This window comes from Bemisia tabaci, chromosome 6 (genome assembly GCF_918797505.1).
Source record: "Bemisia tabaci chromosome 6, PGI_BMITA_v3".
Taxonomy (NCBI): Eukaryota; Metazoa; Arthropoda; class Insecta; order Hemiptera; family Aleyrodidae; genus Bemisia; species Bemisia tabaci.
Genome location: NC_092798.1, coordinates 43,029,410 through 43,054,168, shown reverse-complemented (window position 1 = coordinate 43,054,168; position 24,759 = coordinate 43,029,410). Strand labels below are relative to the sequence as shown.

The 24,759-nt window shown below is 37.0% G+C and overlaps 1 protein-coding gene and 1 long non-coding RNA gene across 2 annotated transcripts; one reads left to right on the top strand and one right to left on the bottom strand.

Annotated features, from left to right (window-relative positions):
* Positions 1–1,064: 1,064 nt before the first annotated feature.
* On the bottom strand, positions 1,065–21,511 carry Acadvl (Acyl-CoA dehydrogenase very long chain). The gene is made up of 12 exons (XM_019050757.2): positions 21,148–21,511; positions 15,834–16,062; positions 15,260–15,478; positions 14,429–14,550; positions 12,876–13,006; positions 11,532–11,707; positions 9,997–10,260; positions 9,266–9,434; positions 8,643–8,830; positions 7,862–8,074; positions 6,937–7,132; positions 1,065–2,713 (listed from the first exon to the last, which is right to left on the bottom strand). The coding sequence occupies exons 1-11, from the start codon at positions 21,222–21,224 to the stop codon at positions 6,995–6,997; spliced, it is 1,926 nt and encodes a 641-aa protein (XP_018906302.1). The 5' UTR covers positions 21,225–21,511; the 3' UTR covers positions 1,065–2,713; positions 6,937–6,994.
* On the top strand, positions 21,439–24,700 carry LOC140224782 (uncharacterized). Its single transcript, XR_011900030.1, has 3 exons — positions 21,439–21,581; positions 23,247–23,734; positions 24,566–24,700. It is a non-coding gene; the product is annotated as an uncharacterized lncRNA (long non-coding RNA).
* Positions 24,701–24,759: the final 59 nt, after the last annotated feature.

The following is a 24,759-nucleotide window of genomic DNA, read 5'->3' as shown; positions in this document are numbered from 1 at the left end:
ACTGCACCAAAAATCATTGCGCGAGGTATTGCATATTTTCTAGGCTGTTTCAAATAAACACCCTTGGCAAGAAGCAAAAAATTCCAGAGCTTCATAGGGAATTTATCAGTACTTCCGAACCGCCCTTAAAAAATTAGTACTATTTCCGGACTTTTCGGATTTTCCAGTTGAAAAAAGAAAATCGTAGAAGACGCTAATTTTTTACTTTTGCAAAAATTTTCCAATTGGTTAGGGAAGATAAAAGAAGAAAAAAACCGGGTCCATTTTGTTCATTCTTCCTTCTGAATTTTCCTTGAAATTGTCTGAAAATGTCAGTCCTGAATCATACATCCATCCCTTGCATCCACAAAATCTAATCACTTAAATATTTTGAAGAATATGTTCAATATCATGATGCTTAGAAGTTCTAGGAGCATACTGTTACAGTGTGTAAAATTTAAGAGAGGCAACGGAAATTTAATGAAGGCTGGCTGCCTAGAATATCTGCAAATACTGAAGACAGTATTGCTTGTGAATAAGCAATTCAAGGTCGTTTGATTTACTGGTCCTCCCTTTTTTCAAAAATTATATTCTAGAGCTCCAGAAAGCATAGTTATCCTTCAACTGTCCGTCATAATAGAGAAAAGATTATAATCTATATAAACTGTAAGGGCTATCTTTTTATGGAATTTGATAAAATTTGTCATAAGTCCAGGACTACAAATGAATGTGCTAACGCTAATGACCTATTAGCTCTTGTCGTACGATCAATTGGTGCTATCAATATATCAAGGTCGGATGTTGTGATTGGCTTATTTGATGACTTGGACGAATAACAGCATATGATCTTGACACATTGATACACAGCACCGTTTGATCGTATGACATTTGCTGTTCATGAAAATTAAAACACAGTCGTGGCATCCTCTCTGCTGCAAAAATACATTACAACCACAAGAATGAATTGGAATTAAGTTTAGGCACAGGGTGTGAAAGACCTAATCATCTGCGGACAGGTTGTTCATCATGCCAAAATCCATGCTACTTTAGAAAAAATGAACGTTAGTTAAGAAAAAAACAGCAAATTTCAACAAAAATAATTGTTTTAATTATTTTGTACCACACAGGTGGGAGAAAAGTAAACTTTCAGTGCGATGAGGTCAGACTTGAGAGTGCCTGGACATCACAATTTTCACTAAACATACAAAAATAAAGTAGAAAAGTTACAGCTAACAGGGATCTCCTGTTGTACATGAAGCTGAAGTTATTAGTTGGAAAATTGTTCTAAAATATATCTGTTTCCTTGATCATGTTGAAAGGAGAGAGCACATTGCAGAGGATAACGCAGTGACAGGTTTTATACTAAGAAAGGTTCACTGAATAAGAAATACGCCTACTTCCCTAATCTTGGATCATAGAAGGATTGGAAATTTCTTCTTTTTCAAATGCTTAATGCAGCTGATAGAGAGAAAGCATTGCTACATATTAGAATAGTGATGCTATCTTTTTCATTCTGCTGAGAAAAAGTCAGTTACATCACGGAGAATCAACAAAAACTTTTGATGTAGGTAGTTAGGTTATATAATGTGCGTATTGATATGCCGCTGGTTAACATCATTACTTGAGAATTAGTCAGAGCCAAATTAACTTCGTTATCTGATGAAGATATTGCTAAAATTATTCAGAGCCTTTATAAAGTCTAAGAAGTTCAGAGGCAGACATTGTAATTTCATCTAATTTAAACAGATTTGGTGAAAAAGTTCTGGAGTGAGAAAAGTGGGAGATGTATGCCAAACGTTAGGAAACAACAAGAGAATTGATTTATTTAAAAAAATAAAAAAACTTTTCCTAGATACAACAAAATCAGATGCATTCATGATTTATCGGATGCACAGACATCAATTATCATCAATTGGTTATTTACACTTGGATGTACTGTAAAAAGGTTCAATTACATATTTTTAAATTAAGCGACGGTATGAATCATGAATTGACTGTACAAATGGTAGAAGAGAAAATTTACTCCGACATTTCAAGAGAAGCATAGATAAAAATTATCAAAAAGGGAAAGATTTTAAAAATTCCTGACATGGTTTGAAACTTTTTTAGGGGAGGAATGGTACTTGAGCGATAGAAAAGTCGTATTAGGACAAAAATCATGCCATACTGCCAAGTAAGTTAGTCAAGACTAAATTCATAACACCTATCATGCATAAAATAAAATTTACAAAATTATTCTAATGGTCTTACCCACAGAGAAAACCTGATACTGTTTGCTTAGAAATAAAACTGATCCAACGTATTTACGCAAAAAGAAAAAATCTGATTGCTATGACGATTAATTCATTTTGCACAAATGCATCAGATCTCTAATACTAAAAACATTAAAATGATTCACAATCGGGCTGACAATTAGTATTAACAATGCACCAGGTTCAAATGGAAAATCCCAAGTAAAGCTCAACAGATAGTGTTACATTTTCAAATGGTAGATCATTAAAATTTTGTGCAGAATTTTTTGTATAATAATTGAATTTTTTTAAAAGGTTTAACCAGATAAGGATATATGGTTTATATTCTTTTGAAACTAAATTTGATATATTTAATACTAGGTAATCTTAAACTACTGTTTTTAGAGCCTTCTAGGAGTTTGGATGAGTAAACCACACAAATATTTATCCAGCAGGAGTTTTGTCCAACTGCTTAGGTACTTGTAGTAATTCACAGTATCAGCCTGAAACAAAGTAAGAGAATTGTTAGGTAAGCAAAAAAAAGGAACTTAGGTCATTTGAAAAAATTTACACAGGATGCACTTGAAATTCAAAGACATACTGAGCACGTTAACTTCTGTATGACCTCTGCTTCCACTGATCCATATACATGTTATTCAACTTTATAAATACAATTTTATGACACGTTCAACTGAACCATTGTGAATCAACATGTCCATTAAACAACGGACTATGCTAACTTAGGTCAGAGTACTAGCATATGCTATGAGACACGTCACATGTGTCATTTGGCAAGAAGACCTCTGCCCTGTTTAGAGTCTCCTTGTACTGGGAGTAAAGACAATACGAATCCATTTCTGATTGGTTCCCGTATTTAAGGCCTCCGCAGTGTCTCAAACGGGAATAAAGGATGCATTTTTACTGATTGCAAAGATTATAAACTGGAATAGACCGCGGAATTGGGGGAGTAGCAAGGAACAAACGGAATGAGAGAAAGAACAGAGAGAGGAATTCGAGAGTGAGTTGATCAAAGATTACTAAAAACTTTCAATTTGTGTAATCTTTATTCCCGTTTATGATATCCTTGAGCCGCGTTGTCTTAACTCGCGAAAAGGGACGCGACTCCTGTTTTGGTGTAATTTGGTAATTAATTTGTGCTGGAGCTTTCTGTGAGTAAAAATTAACTCACCGGCGCCAAGACCCACTCTTCTGAATAGTAAAGGTCATTAATCAGTGATCAATCAATGAAGGTAAATATACCTGTAACACACTTGTGTCCAGTGAATGGAGAGAATGGACCAAGCGATGAACTTGGGTTGAAGAAATGGAGGAGATGTGCATATGTGAGCATCCTGCCGGTAATGAAATTTTGTGTTCGGCTCATGACTGGGTGGTTGTAGTGCAAACAAGGACGATGCAAATTGCATTACATGTAAGTTAGTAGAAGAATATTGGAAGAGAGGCTCTGTTTCAAGGATGGAAAAACTGACTGTCAGAGGTGTTCAGCAAGGTATAGAGTTAGATGATGACCTTTTTGAGCTCGCCCACTCGGGAGAGCTCTTTGCGATCGATTTCTTTTAGCATTGGTAGTGTCCGTGGCGACGAATGGATGGTTCTCGTTGCCGTCGGAGGAACGCCCAAAATCCCATTGATTTCAAGGTCTAAAAGTTGAATTTTCGCGGGTTACAGTTTTCCTCCGTCGAACATTTCCGTTCCCTCATTCAACTGAGGATTAATTGTTCCTCGTTTGCTACACTAGAGAGCAGCACTTTCCAGTGGCCGAGCATATCATAGCATGTTGCTATGGTTTTATATCAAACTAGTCGTGATTAGCTCGCTTTGCGAGCTGACACGTCTAGCCGGGGAGTGCCCCTGGACCCCAGTTCTACGCTTCGCGACGAACTTGCGACTCGCTCCGCGAGCCGCCACCGCCCCGCACAGTTTTTAACATTGATGAGGAGACAACATCTATGTCTTAATCTTCTTTTTCACCAAGTTTTACAGAAATTGATGTTCTAGGAGTCCGGACCGCGTTTTCGTGCGGGGCCTCCATCTTGGATTTGGAAATGTTGGCAATCTGACCAAAAATTCAAGTTTCTCGTCGAAAAATACCCCTGGATACCGAGTTTCACGAAAATCGATATAACAGGAGCCGACTTAGCATTTTAGGCCACGGCCGCCATCTTGGATTTGAAAATTTTGAAAATCTAATAAAAAATTCGAGTTTCTCGTCGAAAAATACCTGAGGATACCGAATTTCACGAAAATCGATATAACAGGAGCCGACTTAGCATTTTAGGCCACGGCCGCCATCTTGGATTTGAAAATTTTGAAAATCTAACCAAAAATTCGAGTTTCTCGTCGAAAAATACCTGAGGATACCGAATTTCACGAAGATCGATCAAACAGGAGCCGACTTAGCATTTTAGGCCACGGCCGCCGACTTGGATTTGGAAATTTTGAAAATCTAACCAAAAATTCGAGTTTCTCGTCGAAAAATACCAGAGGATACCGAGTTTCACGAAAATCGATCAAACAGGAGCCGACTTAGCATTTTAGGCCACGGCCGCCATCTTGGATTTTGAGATTTTGAAAATCCGACCAAAAATTCGAGATCCCCCGAGAAAAATACCCCCGCTTACCAAATTCCACAAACATTCGTCGAAAAATACCTCCTAAAACCTTACCTACCCTACCGAATTTCACAAAAATCGATGGATCGGAAGCCAAGATAGCAATTTAGACCACGTTCGTCATCATGGATTTTTGAATTTTGAAAATCGGACCTTAAATTCTAATTTCGGGTCGAAATATACCCCCTTATACCGAATTTCACAAAAATCAATCGATATCAGGAAGCGATATAGCATTTTAGGCCACGGCCGCCATCTTGGATTTTGAAATTTTGAAAATCTAACCAAAAATTCGAGTTCCCCGTCGAAAAGTACCCCTGGCTACCGAGTTTCACGAAAATCGATAGAACAGGAGTCGACTTAGCATTTTAGGCCACGGCCGCCATCTTGGATTTGGAAATTTTGAAAATCTGACCAAAAATTCGAGTTTCTCGTCGAAAAATACCGTGTATACCGAGTTTCACGAAAATCGATCAAACAGGAGCCGACTTAGCATTTTAGGCCACGGCCGCCATCTTGGATTTTGAGATTTTGAAAATCCGACCAAAAATTCGAGATCCCCCGAGAAAAATACCCCCGCTTACCAATTTTCACAAACATTCGTCGAAAAATACCTCCTAAAACCTTATATTTCGTCTATAAGGCAGTGACGTCACGCAACAGGATTGAACCTGTTCGGCGCGATGCGCGTAAACAACCGCGTATCTCCAATGTAATACTATATGGAGAATAACTTTTCGCTCTTGCGGGCATCCGAGGCAGCGGATTTGAACGGGACTAATTTTAATCAACTCCTCATTACAATAGCTAAGCGGTGTACCAATTTTAAAGGAAATCGCTTCGGCCAATTTTTATCTAGGGGGGCAGAGTGAGTGGGAACAGCAGCTTTATATAGAGTAATAACCTAATTGTATGTTATCATCCTCTTATCTTTTCAATGCAGTTTTTGTGTGCAGTTGTACTTGCAATTGTTATTATTTCTTAAAATAAAAAACATGGTGACCTCGACGTGATTTAATAATTTGTTCAATTAATTTTAAGTTACTAAGACTAAGATTGAGATTTGCGCATAATTAATGGATAATCCTTAAGATTGCCGTTATTGGTACCATAGAAGGTTAATTAACCTCAAAATAATTGCATGCTTGAGAGCTCGGTTGAGACTCGCATTGGGATCCTTTCAGAGTTTGTTTAAACCTCATATTAAGAATGCTTTAGGATTCGTTTGAGCCCCTCGCATCAAGAATGCTTGGGAATTCGTTTGAGCCTCGCATTTAGAATGCTTGAGAATTCGTTTGAGCCTCGCATTGAGTTTCTTTAGAGTTCGTTTTAACCTTAAAATACAGATGCATGAAGTGCTCTTTCGAGCTCCGTGCTATTTATAGTGCGCGAGGTGCTCCATTGAGCCACCCCATACCTACAAAGGCGTGATGTGCTCCATTGAGCCACTCGCATACAAAGGCTTGAAGTGGTCTCTCGAGCTCCACGCTAAAATTCAAGTGAATTCCTTTTCAGCTCTTAGTGTATACCATAAGTATTGTGTAAGAATTATGGCAGAAACGTTCCTCCAAACCGTGCTAAATTATAGTTTCTTTGAACTCTGTGCCGATAAAAATTCAGAATTTCAGACTGCCAGCTTAACAAAGTATAACCTTAATTCAAGTTGGCGACTTGATTTAAAAAAAAAAATTAAAATTAAATCATATGGTTTCATTACATTGTTGACAAGTTAAGAAAAAGCTTATCAACGATGAAAGCCAGAAACAAAAATGCGATGGCAAAAATAGCCATTGCAACATTTGCCGCAAAATCACATTCATAAAAGATAATTCCATTTCTCTCTCTTTATTTCTCTTTATTTATTGTAATGTGAAAAATTTGTCATATGAAATTACGTCATAACATTTTGCATCGGCATGTAACCTCTGATAATTGGGTAAAGATTCATTTAATACATATACAATTTCAGAAAAAATCATTAATAGTTGTTAATAGTTTCCCAAAGGCGAGCTCTCCAACACAGTAGTGTTGGAACCAGCAGCTTGTTTAACAATTAGAGGCATCTCAAAATTGTAGAAATGTTGCATACAAACCTTTTAATTTGGATGTAAAAATCCACATTTCGTAGAAACGATCCACGTAATCAGACATCTAGATTTGGAGTGGGTTCTGCTGGACAAAGCCACCATTGGCACAGATATTCTTTGCTGCTTGGCTAAGTTTTGAGTACAGGTCTATTTTATCTTTGGATTGGATGGCACCTAAATTGGCCGCTACTCGTTCTGAAGCCTAAAACAGAGAGAGGACACTTTAATGCAGCTCTAAAAAAACGATTGTCATACACCAAATATTACATTGTTCGAAATTTGATCTCCAATGATTCCAAAAAAAAAAAAAAATGATTCCATATGAAATCAGAAAAATGAGAAGCTAAATAGGAGATTCTAAATTATATATTATTCTAAACTCTACTTCAAAAACTGGGATGTTTTAGTAATAAATAAGCCCTAGAAGAACTATCAAAAAATTTTCCAAGACTGCTTCGATGATAGACCTTGGAAAAAATTGCTACCATTTGTTGCAAACCAATGAAATGTTGGCCTTAGTTCACCTAACTTCAAAAGAAGTAGTTTGAACTGCGCGCCAGATCGAGTTCCTCCTAATACATCATCATGATGGCCGAATGTTCGAATATCAGAAGTAAATTTGGTCTTTCTTTTTGATATTTAAAGTTTCGTCAATGTTGTCGAATAATTTGATTATTCGAGGTTTCTAAGTTCAAGTTTGAATCAAATATCGGAAAAATTATTCGGACTCGAATAATCGAGATTTTCGAATATTCGCACAGCCTTACTTGCAGAGATATACCTCAAGTTTTGTACTCCTAAAGAGGTTATACAAAACTGCTGGTTTCTTAGGTTAAGAATTTTAGGGAGAGACCTAATTAAATAATACAGTGCGATGACTGAAGTACTTAAATATTTAGAAATAATTCATGATGCTGATCAAAAGACTTACTTCCTGGCACCAAATTTCAGTGAGGAGTCTTTCGTGTTCTGCTGAAGGAAGATTGCGGTTCAATGAATCAGTGGCTCTGGACAGGACAACCATCATTGTGTAATTGTCGATTGCAGCTTGGGCAAGCCTATTCAAGAGGAACTGCTCATTCACAATTTTTTTACCGTACTTGATGAGTAAATGCTCTACAGTGTCTCCAAACTGCACTGTGCTCTGGAAAAAAAAACGAAGAAATGTACTTGATATGATTTTAAAAAGTGTAACGTTTCATTTCAGTTAGAATTGAATTATCACAAGACTTGTGACTTCAATCTTAGTATGAGATTGGTTTTTGGAGTTCATTTTTTGCAAGATTCTAAAATTTTGAAGTTACTTATGTACATGACAGACACTAACTGTTTTTGTCTTTCAGATTTTATTTTTCAGATAAACAGTTTCAAAATTCCGAAGTTTTTAACAGAAAATGACTCTAATTAACTCAATTATTCATTAAGTATTGCTGGTTTTTTTCATTCATTTATTTTTGTCACTGTTATGACATTTTCGTGTCATTGTTTTAAAAAAAGAAACATCCCACCAGTGATTTCAAAATTTCTCAAAATATTCTACTTATTACTCATCATAATGAGGAAATTAATAATGTCCTAAAATTTATTTATTCCTAAATTTCTATAGGACTTGTATGATCGTAGTTGAGTTACATCATAAGTTATGGTCCCATGGGGCCAATACGGGGGTCAATATGCTTAAGACTTTTCACTCAACTGAGGCATGGAATTACCTTTGCAGCTTTGGCAGCAGCTGGTCTTAGACTAGGGTGAACGTGACTGTCTAGAGATGGGACAGAGGCAAGACCAACTTTCTTGAAAGCACGTTTCGACGCTTCATCGAAAATGAGACCAAGATTAGCTGTTGGGTTTTTGAATGCCTTGGCTACCTCTTGCAGATGACTTCCGGCATACTGAATACCTAAACATCGATGAGAAAGAGTGTGAGACATACTTGAACTGTAAAAGTTTGTTTTTCCAGCCTTTGCGATGGATTCTGTTTTCGGGTGAAAACTTCGATACACGGAACCAAGTATCGAACGTTGGAGCGTGTGAACGTTTTTAACACCGATTCCCAACAATTAGCCGAATATTTTTATTTCCAGCAGCTTCTCATTTTTCCAGGCCCTAGATCTATAATTAAAAGATAAGCATTTTTGGGTAATGAAAACAAAATTGCATTAATTGGTAAACTTATATGTTCCTTGCTCTGGGTAGTCCGGTAGACAGTGGTCATTCATCCCCTTTGCACCATCAATACTAGTTAAAATACCTAACTATCACGGTAGCATGTGCATTAAAAAATATCAGACTGACTCTTAAAATAGAGTGATCAAGTTTCCACAACCAAACAAACCTGTGAGAGCGACGAATAGCCTGAGAATGTCGTTCGTTCCTTCAAAAATTCTGAAAATACGGAGATCCCGGAGAACTCGTTCGAGACCAGTATCTTTCATGAAGCCCATACCACCTAAAATTTGGATAGCCTCATCTGTGACATACCATGCTGATTCAGAAGCAAAAACCTGCAGGGAGGAAAAAATTCAATTAATACCTCTTTTAAATAAACCGATATAGTTGCAATGTCAGTTAACATACATTACTGTGCGATGGTACCAACGTGAGGATGAACAGTTGATGGACCATAAGTTACCATAGGAACTTACGATTGATTCTTTGACAGCTCATCTGCCCATCATAAATGAACATATATAATTATGCAAGGGAGACAATTTTTATTGTAGTATTTTAGCATTTTATTTCATATTTGAATATTTAGAAGGCAAATATACAACATTACTGCTTGAAATTCTCTATCAATTTGTATGATCTTGTAGGAGACAAATTTCTCAAACTTCAAAAATTTACATTGAGCAGTTTCCTGAAAAAAAGTAAAACAAGAAACAGCATTGCAATACAATTTGTGCCATTCCAAATGCATCAAAAGAGAGGGGTCTACTTGATGAAAGTAAGAAATGTATTCTGTTATTCCACTTCCATGTACTTACAGATTTCTTTTCAAAATATTTTAGATTTTCAGAGGATACATTTCACAGTTTTTCTGAAATTCCTATTAAAAGTACTCACTTTTGAGATGGCTGCTTCAAGGTGATAGTCCTGGGATCCTGAGTCCATGTTTCCAGAGATCATGTATGCCAAGGATTCTGTGACGTAATGTAGAACAGCCATTCGTGCAATTTTCTCTTGAATTGTTCCAAAAGAGTCGATTCTTGTTCCAAACTGAACACGAGTTGTTGCATGATCTACGGCTTTCTTTGTAACTGCTCGCATGGTGCCAGAAAGAGCTGCTGCCATACCGAATCTTCCATTGTTCAAAATATTCATCGCTACCTGAAAAATGAGATGAGACACATTTTTAAAAAAAAACCTCGCTTACAAGAGAACATTTTGTTTAATTCTCAGACAAAGATAGGCAGTATTGCTACAAAAAAAAAAACAAAAAAAAATTCAAACAGTTTTGCAGGAAAAGACCGCGTATAGAGACAAAACTGGGAACTTTAAGGGAAACGTGAATTTTAACTAAATTGGAAAGTTTCTGGGGAGGTCGCGGCTCAAATCTACATTCCTCAAGAACTTGGATGGAGAAATGCACATTTGCATATGCGCACTCACAGCCACCAGAACATACCGAGAAAAAATTCCAGAAATCACTGGTGTTGGCTCTTAACTACCCAAGGAAACTTTGATTCTTCAGCACTGTCAAAACATTACAATGCACAGATTAAAAATACCAAAACTAATAATGTCTCAAATAGAAATGACTTCCTGGTTAGGTTGATGTGTTAAATATTCCTGAGAGGGCATACTTCAGCCATGCCTTAATTTTGGAGCTGTGATTAAAGTTATTTCTCTTTCATTTGAGAATTTCATACAGAGATAAAGTGAATGCTATTGGTAGGCATTGGTAAATTTCGCTGCCGCGATTTGCCGCAAAATTTTTAAAATAAGCTTAGGAATCTGAAAACCAGACAGAAGCACAAATCGTAACCCCTGATCGCGAAATTATAAAGCGAAATAACGCGAAATCGGCCATTTTCCGGATTTATCGCGAAATCGTGCGGAATCCGCGAAATCATCCAAATTTATCCGTGAAATCGGCAAAATGCGTACATTTTTGTAAAATTTACGTAGGTATGCGTGTAAGACGAAATTTGCCGCACTTTTTTTCAAAATAGGAAATTACGGAGTTGTTTCTGAGCACTGGTCGTCATTGGCTACTAGCTATCAACGTTCGCCAATTGCATCAAAATACTAATGAGAGAAATCAGGGCAACCAGGGCATCAGCATAACCTCAAATAATTTTAACATGTGATCGTGTGAAAGCTTTATGTTACGCTGCCAAACGCAAAAAGCACTACAATATCAACAGCGAAATCAGAAAAAATAACATCGAAATTCGGGAAAAATAACCGCGAAATCGCAGAAAAATAAAAGCGAAATTTTCCAATGTCTAGCTATTAGATTCAATCACAGAAGGTATAATCAGGCACCTAAACGACTTTAAGAAAGAAAGAAATTCAATTTTAGCCTTAGTTCTTCCTCTTGCATTATGTAACGTTAAACATAACCATAGTTCATACATGAATACCAATGATCATACCTTGAATCCTCCACCAACACCACCGAGAACATTTTCTACAGGGACTTTCACATCTTCATAGTAAACTTCGGCTGTGTTTGAAGCTTTGATTCCCATTTTCTTTTCGGGTGGACCGGATGTCACGCCTCCGAAATCTCTCTCGACAATAAATGCTGTTACCTTGTCTTTGACTTCCCCTGAAAAAATTTTAAAATGAGATTAAAAACAAAGGAATAAAACGTAAAAAATTAACACAGATAGCATACTTGATAAAATCTTGATGGCAGTTTTACCATGCTGCAGCTAGAATGATGGTAATATTCATACGAAGAAAACGAATTCTCAAAATTCTTCATCCAGGTAAATTATCTGAGGGACCATTCACGTTTAACATGAGCAGCTTAGGCAGAGGGAGGGGGTCAAAGCTCACCTTGCTGGATATTACAAGAGGGAAAGATAGAAGGTATTCAGAAAAGTTTGCAGGAGCCTCTGAATTTGAACAGAAATAATATTTTTCAATGGTTACGGCTTTTTCCGAGCTATTTTTCAGAATAGATACCTCGTTACTTTCTAAAAACTTGAGAGCAGGGGAGGGGGGGGGGCGTTGTCAGGCCAATTTTACACAATTCAATGGGTAAGAGGTCGTCTTGCGAGTGCCATGCAAGAAGAGAGAAGGGTCAAAAAGTCGTCCAAACTGCCTTATAGAATACTTGGCCCCTGAGGAGCGTAAGGTCTTTGGAGGAAGGGATCTAAGCCCATGGGATGAGTGCCTGCTCGAAAAGAGGGAGGTTTGATACAGCACAACTTCATGCAGAGTTGAGTGAAACGTACGGCTTTTTTTAAAAAAATTGGTTGTAATTATGGTAAAAGGGCGACAAAATATGCCGATGTGTTGGAAAACGAAGTTTAATAAGGCGTGACTTAATTTTATAGGAGGTTGCAGACTTGCTTGATGGATGCATAATGAGACAAAAAAGAGTCTAAGAGTCCTAATTTTAATGACACTATTTCTGAAAGGCACCTTGTTCACTAATAAAAAAGAAAGAAAAGACTTCTCTGTCAGGAGAAATCTTTTATTCCTCGATCAACTTCAAATAGTCCAAAAATTGCAAGATTAAGCATTCTATTAGCACGGACCTGAATACCAGCAAAAAACAGCGCAAGAGAAATATACCGGAACATACTGTAGACACGAGTACAGAGTGATCAATATTTTCATCAACTCTGTTTGTATTGATACTGATCATTGTTGAATTTTAAAGAAAGAAATAAAACTGACAAAAAATCTTCTATGCAAGTGTAAGCTGGAATCTCTATTGAGTTGCTTCAATTGAAATATTATTAGAAAGATGATAGGAGCCTCACCAGTTTTTTCATCCTTCACAGGCACTTGAGCAAAAACGGTCATTATTTTCGCAAAACTTCCATTACTGATCCAGATCTTGCTACCATTCAGAATGTAATGCTTGCCATCTGGAGAGAGCACTGCGCGAGTCCTGAAAAAACCATTAAGGATGTAAAGCAAGATTGCAAAAATAAGAAATGAAGATGAGACACCCAAGTTGAAAAAAAAATCAAAAATCAAAAGGAAAACATTTTTGATGGAATATTAAACAAACAGAAACAGTACAGACTTATCAAATAAGTCAATCAAAGATCTGACTATATAATCTTTGATGGTGAGAGAAACTCTGGTGGGGAATATCGGCGACGGAGAATTTCAAAACATGAAGCGAAAAAAAAAGTGTTCAACGGCCATTGTGTCAAAAAAATGCCCAAAATTCAAAACCTAACCAAAATTAGGAACTTTTTTAAAATTTGCAGTTAGGAAGCAAACATAGTTTTCAGAAAAACTATTTGAGGTTTTGATCATGCATGTTCAAGGCTCAAACTTCTGGAGATAAAATGTAATTTTATGTCCTCCACTTCCACGAGCGTAACCTTTACTAATTGAGGACACCACACCAAGAACAGCCTATAACTGGAAACCGCGTTTTGAGAAAAACGCATTTAAAGTTTTGTTTTTGATGTACTGTGCAGACTTTTCTATGCAGGTACCCTGTTTTGGTGTTTTTGGGTGACCTGGCCCTTCTATTGAAGGATGCCGGGTATATTTTGCAATACTTTTTGGGTTTACACTCTAATATATTTAATTTAAAAAAGCGATTTATAGGCCATTATTACGCCCAACAGTCATTTTGGTGGCAATATGCAGTATAAATCATTTTAATCATGCATGATTATCGCAAAATGAAAGAATATCAATAGTGAGTAAAGAAAGGGGTAACTAGCACCTTATAGGCCCTTACGTTTATAGGTCGTTCTTGCACCCATTGATCTAGAGGCCTGACTTAACTCGGAAAAAAAAGGTTTTTTGACCTCGAGCCTTTACCTATCTATATTCTATCGCTACAACAACATAGTCCAGGGTACGTAGAATCCGAAAAGCAGATGGGCATAATAACGACCTATACGCCTATAGGCTGTTCTTGGTGCGGTGTCCTCAACTGCGACTAATTCTTCAATTACTAAATAAACTAAAATCTGCCAAAAACTCAAACTTCAATTTTTCAACCTGACTATATGCATAAATTGCTTGCTGTAAACCATTCTCCTGAAAAATCTGCGCCTACACGCTTACATCCTTTATGCTTGGTAAAAGTAGGTCAAGCGGGTTGGACTGCTTAGTGAAACTAATCTCTTCGATATTGACATGAATCATTTCGATGCCAACCTGTATTGATCTGATGTCATCCTGACGCTTCTCTGATATGAGACTGAATTAACTACAATCAGTGTAAAGTTGGACCACTTACAGTGATATGGATTGCTTTATGAAATAAAGCAAGTCTGATCAGTCAAGCATCAGGCTGACTCTATTTTACAAGGACTTTTAAGTATTTGTAAAAAAAACTTACTTGATGGATGCAGCGTCACTTCCTGATGCTGGCTCTGTCAAACAGAATGCAGCCATTTCACCTCCTGCAACTCTTGGTAAATACTTTGCCTTCTGCTCCGGATTTCCAAACAACAGGATTCCCTGATGGAGGAAATCCCATAAATTAGGAAGGTATCGAATGCAAATTTGCGATAATTGGTTAACAGTGAGGTTAGTTAACATTTGAAATGGTTGAAGTTTTTCACTTCCATTCCTCGGAATTGAAACATCTTTTAGTAAATCGGCAAGTGGAACTTTTAATGCTGCTAAGATTGTACAAGTACCTCTTTAGTTGTAGGTAACTTATCGGACAGTTTACTATGAATTTGTCCCAGAATCTGCTCCAAGTTTTTCCTCACTAGGTATTATAAGGAGGTAAGTTGACTGTGAATAAATTTTATCTTCCACAAATGCTATAAAAAATTGGACAATCTCAGCAGCATTGCAAGCCTCATATGCCCTTTTACCGAAAAAGTCTTCAATTGAGCCAATTAATTCTATATGAAATAATTGCTCATCATGTTATCTGTTTATACATTAACCTTTAATGAGACATAGAGTTTGAATAATGGCGCTTGAATTTACAAAATAAAATTTAAGTGCAAAAATCGTCTCTTCTGTATCTCATTGCAAGATACAGAAAGGACATAGAAATAAGCAATCCAGCAGGAAAAATTCCATCCTTGAAACGGCTATTAAGTATGTGTGACTATGCTATTTCTGATGAAACATCACAGACAAAGTATTGCGATACATATACTGACAGAATAATAACTAAAAAGATAAAATGTGAAGTGAGAAGTATACTTACTTTAAATCCGATGGATTGATGAGCTCCTAAAACGATTCCAACAGCAAGATCGTGCGCTCCGACAATTTCTACTAGCCTGGCATACTGAGTGTTGCACAATCCCAAACCGCCCAACTCTTGGGGCACTTGCAGAGCAAAAGCTCCAAGGTCCCAGAGTCCCGACAGCGTAGTTTCATCTACTTTCTCCTCTGCATCATTTTTTTTGGGGTCATTCACCTCCTGGTTACAATAAGAGTAGAGAATGAATAAATTTATTTTGAAAAACTGAGAGTGAAATTCACTTTTCCATGAAATTACTTACGAGATTTGAATAAAAGAGTCCTGCGTAAAATGGGTTTTTTTGTACACAAAATGGCTATAGCCTTAAATCAGGAGTACAATTAATTAATTAAAACTTAAACAGCATTATACTGACAAGGTTTCTTGGATTCTAAAGCCTACAAAAATTTTTGACTGAAAATTTATTTCTAACACTCCATTTAAGAGGGAACAGAATATTGAGCCTCTTTCTCTCTATTTATTGGAGCTTAATATGGGTTAGTCCCTTTCTGCCTTGGGTACGAAAAATACTCACGTCAAAGAATTTCGACATGGGATCGACCAGCATTGTTAACATTTCAGATTGTTCTTCATTGAGCACTTTTGGGTATGGGAAAACTTGGCTGGTTTCGAGCCCACCACGAAATAGATTCATGGTGAAAGATTTGGAATCTTTCGATGGCTTTGGTTTTGAGACATCTTCATGCTTTTCCTTGATAGCAGGAGCCGCTGCACCATGAGAAGCCACTGTGGTTGAGAGTAACCTGAAACAAGATGAAAATATTAGTTAGTAAACTGAGAACACATTGTGAGAGGACTATTCTTACCTATTGCATTTACATTTTGAAAATGAGCGGAATTGAGAGAATGTGTATTAGTATTTTTTTTTTTCAAATTGAGAAGGAGGCTTACTGCACACCTCTCCTTAAAAATTCTTCTCCAGAATAATGCATTTTCAGTATCCATGTTTATGTAATTACCTATTTTTGTTAATATTTTGCCAAAATATTTTTATATTTTTACTAATCAAGTTCAACCAGTATCAGAAATATTCACACCAACACCAAAAATCGAAATCATTTCAATTCCATTTGTGTTGAGAGCGTTTTTCAGGAGCTTTCCAAGATTCCCTGCATTGTCAGTTTTGTATGAGCATTCTATAAAATTGCTAAAGCACTGTACCCCAGCTTTTACTATTTTCACTTGCAGCAGGGTTGCAAGTTCAATCAAAGGACTACGTGCAAAACGGGCCATTTGGGGCTCGGGGCGGATACATTTGAGACTTGCCCTATTCATTCACCTAACAATGCCCCATCTTTTCCCAAAGTTTCAAGCCCACAAAAATTTTGGGGAGACGCGGCGGGGGTCAAAGTTAAAAACCGGCAAAATTTTCGCGAATTTATTACTCGAAAACCAAGAACTTTTGGAAAAACGCGGTTTAAAACGAGCGTATTCAGCAAGACGAGAGCTTTACAGAAAATGTATAACATCATAGGGTTTTGTCAACATCAGCTCGAGTTATCGCCTCCGAAGCGCCGGAACGCTCAAAAAAGACCCCTTAATTTTTCACGTTTGGGCCGATTTAAAAAAAAGCCATTTTTTTATTTTGATGAAAAACTAATATGTTGTTCCTGACTCTCTGTAGACCCTCTAGCTCTTTACCGCATGCTGGGGAAATGTTTTGGTCGCGAGTTATAAGAGCCGAAAGGAGCGAAGGTCGGGAAAATCGGCTATTTTAAACTGCGCGCGGCGACGGATCAGGAGACATGTGGCAACAATGCGAGGTCGGCAGAGGAGTGTGATTCGCCGAACTGAGTGGGAGGGGACGTTTTCCCTCCGATCAACGCCGCGCGCGCAGTTTAAAATAGCCGATTTTCCCGACCTTCGCTCCTTTCCGCTCTTATAACTCGCGACCAAAACATTTCCCCAGCATGCGGTAAAGAGCTAGAGGGTCTACAGAGAGTCAGGAACAACATATTAGTTTTTCATCAAAATAAAAAAATGGCTTTTTTTTAAATCGGCCCAAACGTGAAAAAATAAGGGGTCTTTTTTGAGCGTTCCGGCGCTTCGGAGGCGATAACTCGAGCTGATGTTGACAAAACCCTATGATGTTATACATTTTCTGAAAGCTCTCGTCACGCTGAATACGCTCGTTTAAACCGCGTTTTCCAAAAGTTCTTGGTTTTCGAGTAATAAATTCGCGAAAATTTTGCCGGTTTTTAACTTTGACCCCCCGCCGCGTCTCCCCAAAATTTTTGGGGGGCTTGAAACTTTGGGAAAAGATGGGGCATTGTTAGGTGAATGAATAGGGCAAGTCTCAAAGGTATCCGCCCCGAGCCCCAAATGGCCCGTTTTGCACGTAGTCCTTTTCCTGACCACTGGAGTTGAAATTCCCTGAATTTTCCCTCACTTCTTACAAAAAAAAAAATAAAATGATTATTTTAAAAACAGCGATGCAAACTCTGAAGCACCGCAATGGTATGTATGTAGTTGAAACTTGCAAAGAACTTGAATAGGCAGTTTACATGCTGCCTTGAAATGCTGCAGCAGAACCAGATAATAGTTAAGAGAAAATTGATCTTTGCACATACTTAGTTTCATTTTTTAAATGGTCAATATAATGATGAGTGAATTATAGTTCCAGTCAAGTAAGCCTGAAGAAATCTTGATGATTCTTTAACAGGCAACTTCTGGGTATTTTTAGTGAGAGATAGACATCATGCATCATTTTAAATTGCACTCTCCATCAACTTACTTAGTATGCAAGTCAGTGTCAATTTCCTTCCTCCAACCATGGAAGAAAAACTGGTTCCACTTCCATTATAAAATCGAGGAAAGATAGGTAACCTTGTTACACTTTCAATCCAGTTTCTTTAGACCCAGTGCCTTGGTGAGAGTGCTTTGAGGCACTGAGCTAATTACTGTGCAACACTTTTCTCACGCAAAGTTGCTGGTAAATTCGGGCGCTTGTCTTGATGCACAGAGAAGGAACATGTCTATTTAGGTCCAGTGAGAGTTTAGGGTAGATTTAATGATTTTTTACGTGGAATCGGAACAGAAAAAGTGAACAAAAAAAAAAAAAAAAAAAAAAAAAAAAACCGATCACACTTCTGTTCTTCCTCACTTCAGAACTTTATGAATAGTAACTACAAGATAGTATCATGAGATTCTAGGGTCTAGGTCCTATCAGGGAAGAGGTTTAAGTATCTTATGACATATTTTTTGTTTAAACAATAAAAAACAGGGATTAATTTTTAATGTTTTAAGCACTTTGGCCACTGGTTTATGATTCTATTTAAGTGAATGTACTCAGTAGGTTCCAAGACTAACTCTCTCCCCCCCCCCCCCCCTCAAAACAAAAAATTTAAAAATCAGACAAAAATTAATTTAAAAAAGTGAAAATTTAATTGGTATTTGTGACGAACAGGTGAGTAGGTGGGGGCGTTTTTTTTAACAGTAATCATAATTATTGAAGAGTTCAGAGTCATGAAAAGAATTGCCATATTGGCTCATTTTTAAGCACTCTTTTTCTTTAAAAACCAAAGAATAGCTGTGAGTAGGTACCTTCAACATATTTTACAAACAAACACTTTTTTTTTTTTTATTTAAACATTTTTACAGGAGAATCCCATTAATTTACAGCGATTCTCTATCTGATACACAGGGAATGAGTCAGTGAAAAAAAAAACTGATCTGCAAAAAATAAAATTTCAGAAGAAATTGAGTAACATCAGTGCGCACTTTTAGTGCTTACGACTATGATTACCTCTCTGATTTTGCAACAGTTATTTAAAACCAAGGAAATGATAAACCAATAACTGATACTGCAGAATTGAAGCAATGTTTATTGCAAAATTGGACTTAGTACTCATAGGTGGCTTGACTCAAGATTAGGTAGGAATTTCACAAAACAGTCAAAGATCAGGCAGTTAGATAACTGTGTGTTAAGCGATGATCAGTTGCCAAATTGCTTTAAATATATATTTCTCCAAAAACACGAAAGAATACAGATTTTAGTAATTCACCAACAGTTAGCAAAACTCAAGGTTAAAATACTTAGTAAAGTTGCAAGATAGATCTTCATTCAAAATTTTTATAATGAATGCCCCTCCCCTTTCTTTTTATATTATTAAGTACTGCTGGAGAGAGCATTAAAATTAAATTAAAAATGCTCAAAACTCATTTAAGGTTTTTAAATGATTTGAGACTATCCTGAACTGAAACTGTTGCTCTCCCGGCTTTCGATTCTACTTGACTGCCTCACAATCCCATCAATGACCTACGTGCTGTCATTAATCACTATCAATGGTCTATAGTACTTGTAAATTAGCCTTAGTAGTTATCCCAGTCATGTTTTTACATTTATCTTGGAGATGCCATTGAATTTGCATTTTTTACGACTTTGTTTACAATAGAGGTTTTGATCTCCATTTTCAAAACTTACTCTCCTCAAAATAAAAAAGAAATAAAGTTGTCAGGATCTAAAAAGTTTTATTGTTGGTTCTGTTTTATTACCTACTTGCTTTGGAATTTAATACAAAAAAAGAATGTGTGAAATCAGATCTTACCCTCATGCTTTCGCTAAGAACTAAAGGGAGAAATGACAACTAGAAAAGTTTCTAGCCCACCAAACTTTAGCTGAAGTTCTAACTAGAGTTTTTATTTACTTGATTTTAAAACAGTGCAAAGCTGTAAATAATCTGTAGGAAATGTCTGTTGCTCAAAATTGATGGACTGAATGTTAGAGCTCCCGCATCGTATGTTGAGACGAACGTCAATCTTCGATTAGCTCTGAATTTGCACCACTCAACAGGTTCATACATGTAGTCAAGTGGCACCACTGGTGAATGGTGACATATACAATACTTCAACGTTTGTCTCAACATACGATGTGGGAGCTCTAAGAATATAAATGTGGATAACCATAAATCTTTCATACTGGGTAAGTGCTGCTAAATGAAGCAGAATTGTGCTTATTTCACCAAAATATTTAAAATTTTTCTATTCTCAAAGTCTTCAGCAAGAGAAAAGCATCAACATCTTGATAAGAACTAGCACTTGAGAAGAAAGAGCCGAAATTTGGCCAAGTTCAACTTACTTAATCTCAAGTGTGAGATGAGTACTTACAAAAACACCTCAAGTCTGAAGAGCTGTCTGAATTTTCAATCCTCTTTTTAAAAAACTTGAACAACCTTAAGCTAAAGTTTACCTTCATGGTAATTCTAAGAAACTTTTGACCTGCAAGTTGGACAATGAATTTGAAGAGATATGTAGATCAAGCACGCTTGCTAAGCGTTGCACAGATTAAACAATGGTGCATGTGGCGAACCATCGATAGCAGAAATTCTCCATCAAGCGATTAATCAAATGTTTTGCACATGCTGTTCGGTGGATGAACTGGAGGTAGGTAATATTTGCTTGGCTCTCATTGCTGGTAAACAGCATTGGTAAAAATTTTGAAGGATGGGATACCTATGTTTGCCAGCGGCCAGTCCCAAGCAATAACATTTTAACCGCAACAGACTGATTGAGAGGATATTCAGTGCAATCTGAATGGAGTGATAAGATTAGTGGTGTCATTTGGTTAAATCGAGTGGCAGTTTTCACTGATCTGATGGCTTTCTTTGTCTTATTGTTGGGAAAATTTTAAAAATCGCTTGAACAATTCTCCGTTTGTGAGTAAGAACTAAGTGCTTCTGCAGGAGGTTTACATCTCACAATTAAATATAATTGCAAGTGTTTGGAAGCTAGAGGAATATTGAAAAATTAAAATGAACAGCCTGTATTCTGATCGTTAGCATAGGACGTCAGAAATTGATAAAACCTTCTAGAAAAAAAATTAAACTAACCTGAATGTCTTGTCCCCATTGATAAGAGCTTCAACAACATTTGATTTATCTTTGAGGACTCTGCCGATTCGCAACATTTTGGAAATTTGAAACGACGAAAAACACTGAAAAATTCGTTTGGTGACGACGTGAACTTGAAAACACTTTGTTGACACGGAAGTGACTTACGAAGTTGGTTTGAGTCACACGACTGAGGGAGAATGAAATAGGCAAACGGATCTTCGACTAAAGGGGTTGCGCAATAGTCTCACGTAGATAATAGAGAAATTTAAGAGCCAGGGGGCGGGACGAGGGCAACACAAAATCTTCTTTTATTTCGCAATCTCTTGATCAGAAACGAAAAACAAACTACCAGTCGAAAAATGTAGAAGCCAAGAACGGAGACTGTGATGTCACTTGTAATCAAATTCAAAACAAGGCCAACAGCTGACGATGTTTACTTTTTGCAGGCAAAGACCCCCTACGATGTGCAGGCAAGATGGCTGCGTCGCGCGACGGGAACTCAGGGCAGTTCGAGCACTCTCTAACCAATACCTACTCTAACCCATCCTATCGTCTGCCGTCTCCCCACCTTATCCATCCACATAATCATGTTTCCAATAATGTAAAATGAATCAGTGAGTTCGGAAACACTCCAACACGGGTTTTTTTCGATTTTCACTTTTTTACGGTTTAGTAACACTTATGGATAAGTAGAAGCATCTGCACGCAAAAGGATATTCGAAATTGCAATCGGAAGTGCTCGAAACGGCGACGGGAAAAGGGAAGAATCGAAGAATTTCATTCATGGAAATACCAATTTTTGGCCGATCAAGGGAAACGGGCGACTATCCGATGCGGTTTTATTTTTTCGGTTCAGTATACCTTGTGCCAACAAGTTATATAAATATTCAAGCGTTATTCAGGTCAAAAAATATAAATTTTTCAGGGCAGACTATGAAAAATCAGTATCTGAAACTTGGTGCGTTAAAGTCTCTAGAGTACTTATTGCGTCCTTTGGCACCAAAAAAGTTTTTATTAAACTAACTTCTTCGCCCGCTGCGAAGTTTTAGGTGTTTCCTGAAAATTTTTTTTCCGAGTTGGTGTATTTTCGAACTCACTGATTCAAATGTCATCTTAGGTACCTAATGCTATATTTATGCTCCCATATTTCACCCCTTGATGCCTGACTGGTAAAATTCACCACTTTTTGGATCGTTATGTACTTTTGTAGGTATAAGTTATCAAAAGCAGAAATGTGCAAAGATATTTTTTTAGCAAATTTTTCAAGAAATATGCTAAGTGCCTCGTTACCTTTAACAGGATGTTTCCCAGAAGTTGTACCATTGTGCCACAAAAAAAATTTATAAATTTGTGCGAATGCTGAGTTAAATTTTTAGCTTGATGGTTCATCTTCACATGGAAATATTTTTGGTAGAATTACAAATTCCACAATGAAAGTCTAGCAACACAGCTAACTTAGCAAAAGCCCTCATATTTCTTGAAGTCAGGAGAGGGTAATATTTCTCCCCCCTCCTCCTAACTAGTTCCCCCAATGCTCCTGAAAACATCTCTGCTGAGCGCAAAAATCCTCAAACTCATCCCTCATCATCTGGCATCCCCATGGCTCAGATATAAATGAAGCCCCTCCCCCCCTTATTTTCCATCAAAATTCAAAATGTAAGTAGGTACGTTTAGAATTTGATTTCAATGCCTCAGAACGCTGCGGGGCCCCCACACAAGCTTGTGATTTCTCCAGATATGCTAAAGATTTTCCCTCCTTAGGTAATTCTTAAATTATATCAGAAAAATGTCTTGCCAAAGAATTTTGAGAATTGCCCTGGTTAGTACTTGGTTTGAACTCTTTTAGAAATTTAATCCCGATCAAAAAGGTCAATTCCCTGAGCTGAGCAGTTTAATTTTTCTCCGAGAGTGAAATTTGTGCTTGGCGCCATTATGTGATGTGCAAAGAGTAGAGGAGAGGAGAGGAGAGAGCAACAGAGTGTAATCATGGAGTCCGAGCGAGCTGCACGCACGCTCCACCAGCTACTCCCGCTCTGTGATCGCCTGCACATCGTAGGGGTCTTTGCCTGCAAAAACGCTCAATCACAGCTGACGAGTGCAAGTATGCAATTGGACAGCCTTGTTGCCAAAGTAGTTTCATAAAACCTTTCGAAATCAACCAAATCACGTAAACTGCAACTGCACTCCACGAGTATGAATCATGAATGACTCAAGAAGTCGCTCCTCCAGTTGTTTTAAAAACACAAAGGCGTTCTGGAGAAGACAAAGAATCAACAGTGTTAATTAATTGGTTCCTCATGGATAAAAAAAAAAAAATGCGCCAAATGTGTGTAATTAGTCTGTGAATAAGAATTAGCGCAACCGCGCTAAGAATATAAATGAGTGACGAGTATGTAAATAAGTAACAAATTTAATATTGGCGGAAAAATTCATGGTACTATATAATAAACTCAGAATAAAATTGCCTTTTTTCAGTTAGGTGACTGTCGTTGAGCATTTGAACGAGGAGTTTTCACTTAAAACTTGAATTTTCAAAGTATTTTCAATTCGCCTTCAATGTGTTGAGCTGCAATAATTGACACAGGTATGTTACTGCACAGTGCAAATGTTCTCTTTTTTGAAGGCACTTAACGTAGGTGATTCTCTTCTCTGTCATAATGAACGAAACACATCATGAAAAAGCTTCCAAAAATAAAATTCGAGGAAAAGTGTTAGGAAGAGATAAATATGCCTAGGCACCAACAGGAGTTAGGATAAGGGCCCTCTTGGATAGAATAATATGTGCACTTGCTTATTAAAAGAGTGCCTCTTTTCAAATATTATTAATATTAGAAATTCCAAATTAAACAATAAACTTATGTTCTAGGTACTGTAAAAGTAGGGTGAATGAAAAATAAATTATCTACATCACTTTACTTGTAGCAACAATTGTCAAAAGAAAACTTTGACAAAACTCTAAAATTTTAAGAAGACAACTGTTAAAAAATGTTAACATGTTTAATGAAACTATTTTTGAAAGCAACAGAAGATGAAAAATTTGAACTTTTATACTCTTAGAGAGCCTACCTAGACCTCAATTGCAGGATTTTCTTATTTAAAAAAAAAAAAAAAAAAAAAAAAAAAAAAAAAATTCAATCACAGTTAATTGAAGAACGATTATAATTTTCAGAAAATTTAAAAGAAGAATCCTCAAAATTGATAACTGGTAAGGGTGCAGATAGTTCTTTAGCCTTATTATGTACCTAATTATCCTAAACTTTCCATTTTTGCAGGTCTCTTCTCCTCCAAAGCTTTTGATGATGATAACTTTTTCTTTCTTTTTACTTACTCTTACTAATATCTGCCATTCTATAGCTAATGTCATTCTAGCATGCTTTCTTTTCACTGATGCAAACTGGCATTCTCATTTTCACAGCCCCTGTTTAGGATCATCATGAGTTCAAAATCCCTTTCTGCAGCTTCCTCACTGTTTTGCCTGCCATGCAAATGAGAGGTTCCTGCATTCTTGATGTCTCCTCCTGACTTTACAGTGATTTCATTGAATAAAAATAAATTTATGTAGGTATGAAATTCTTCTATTTGAAGGGAAAAACAGAAAAATGATAACAG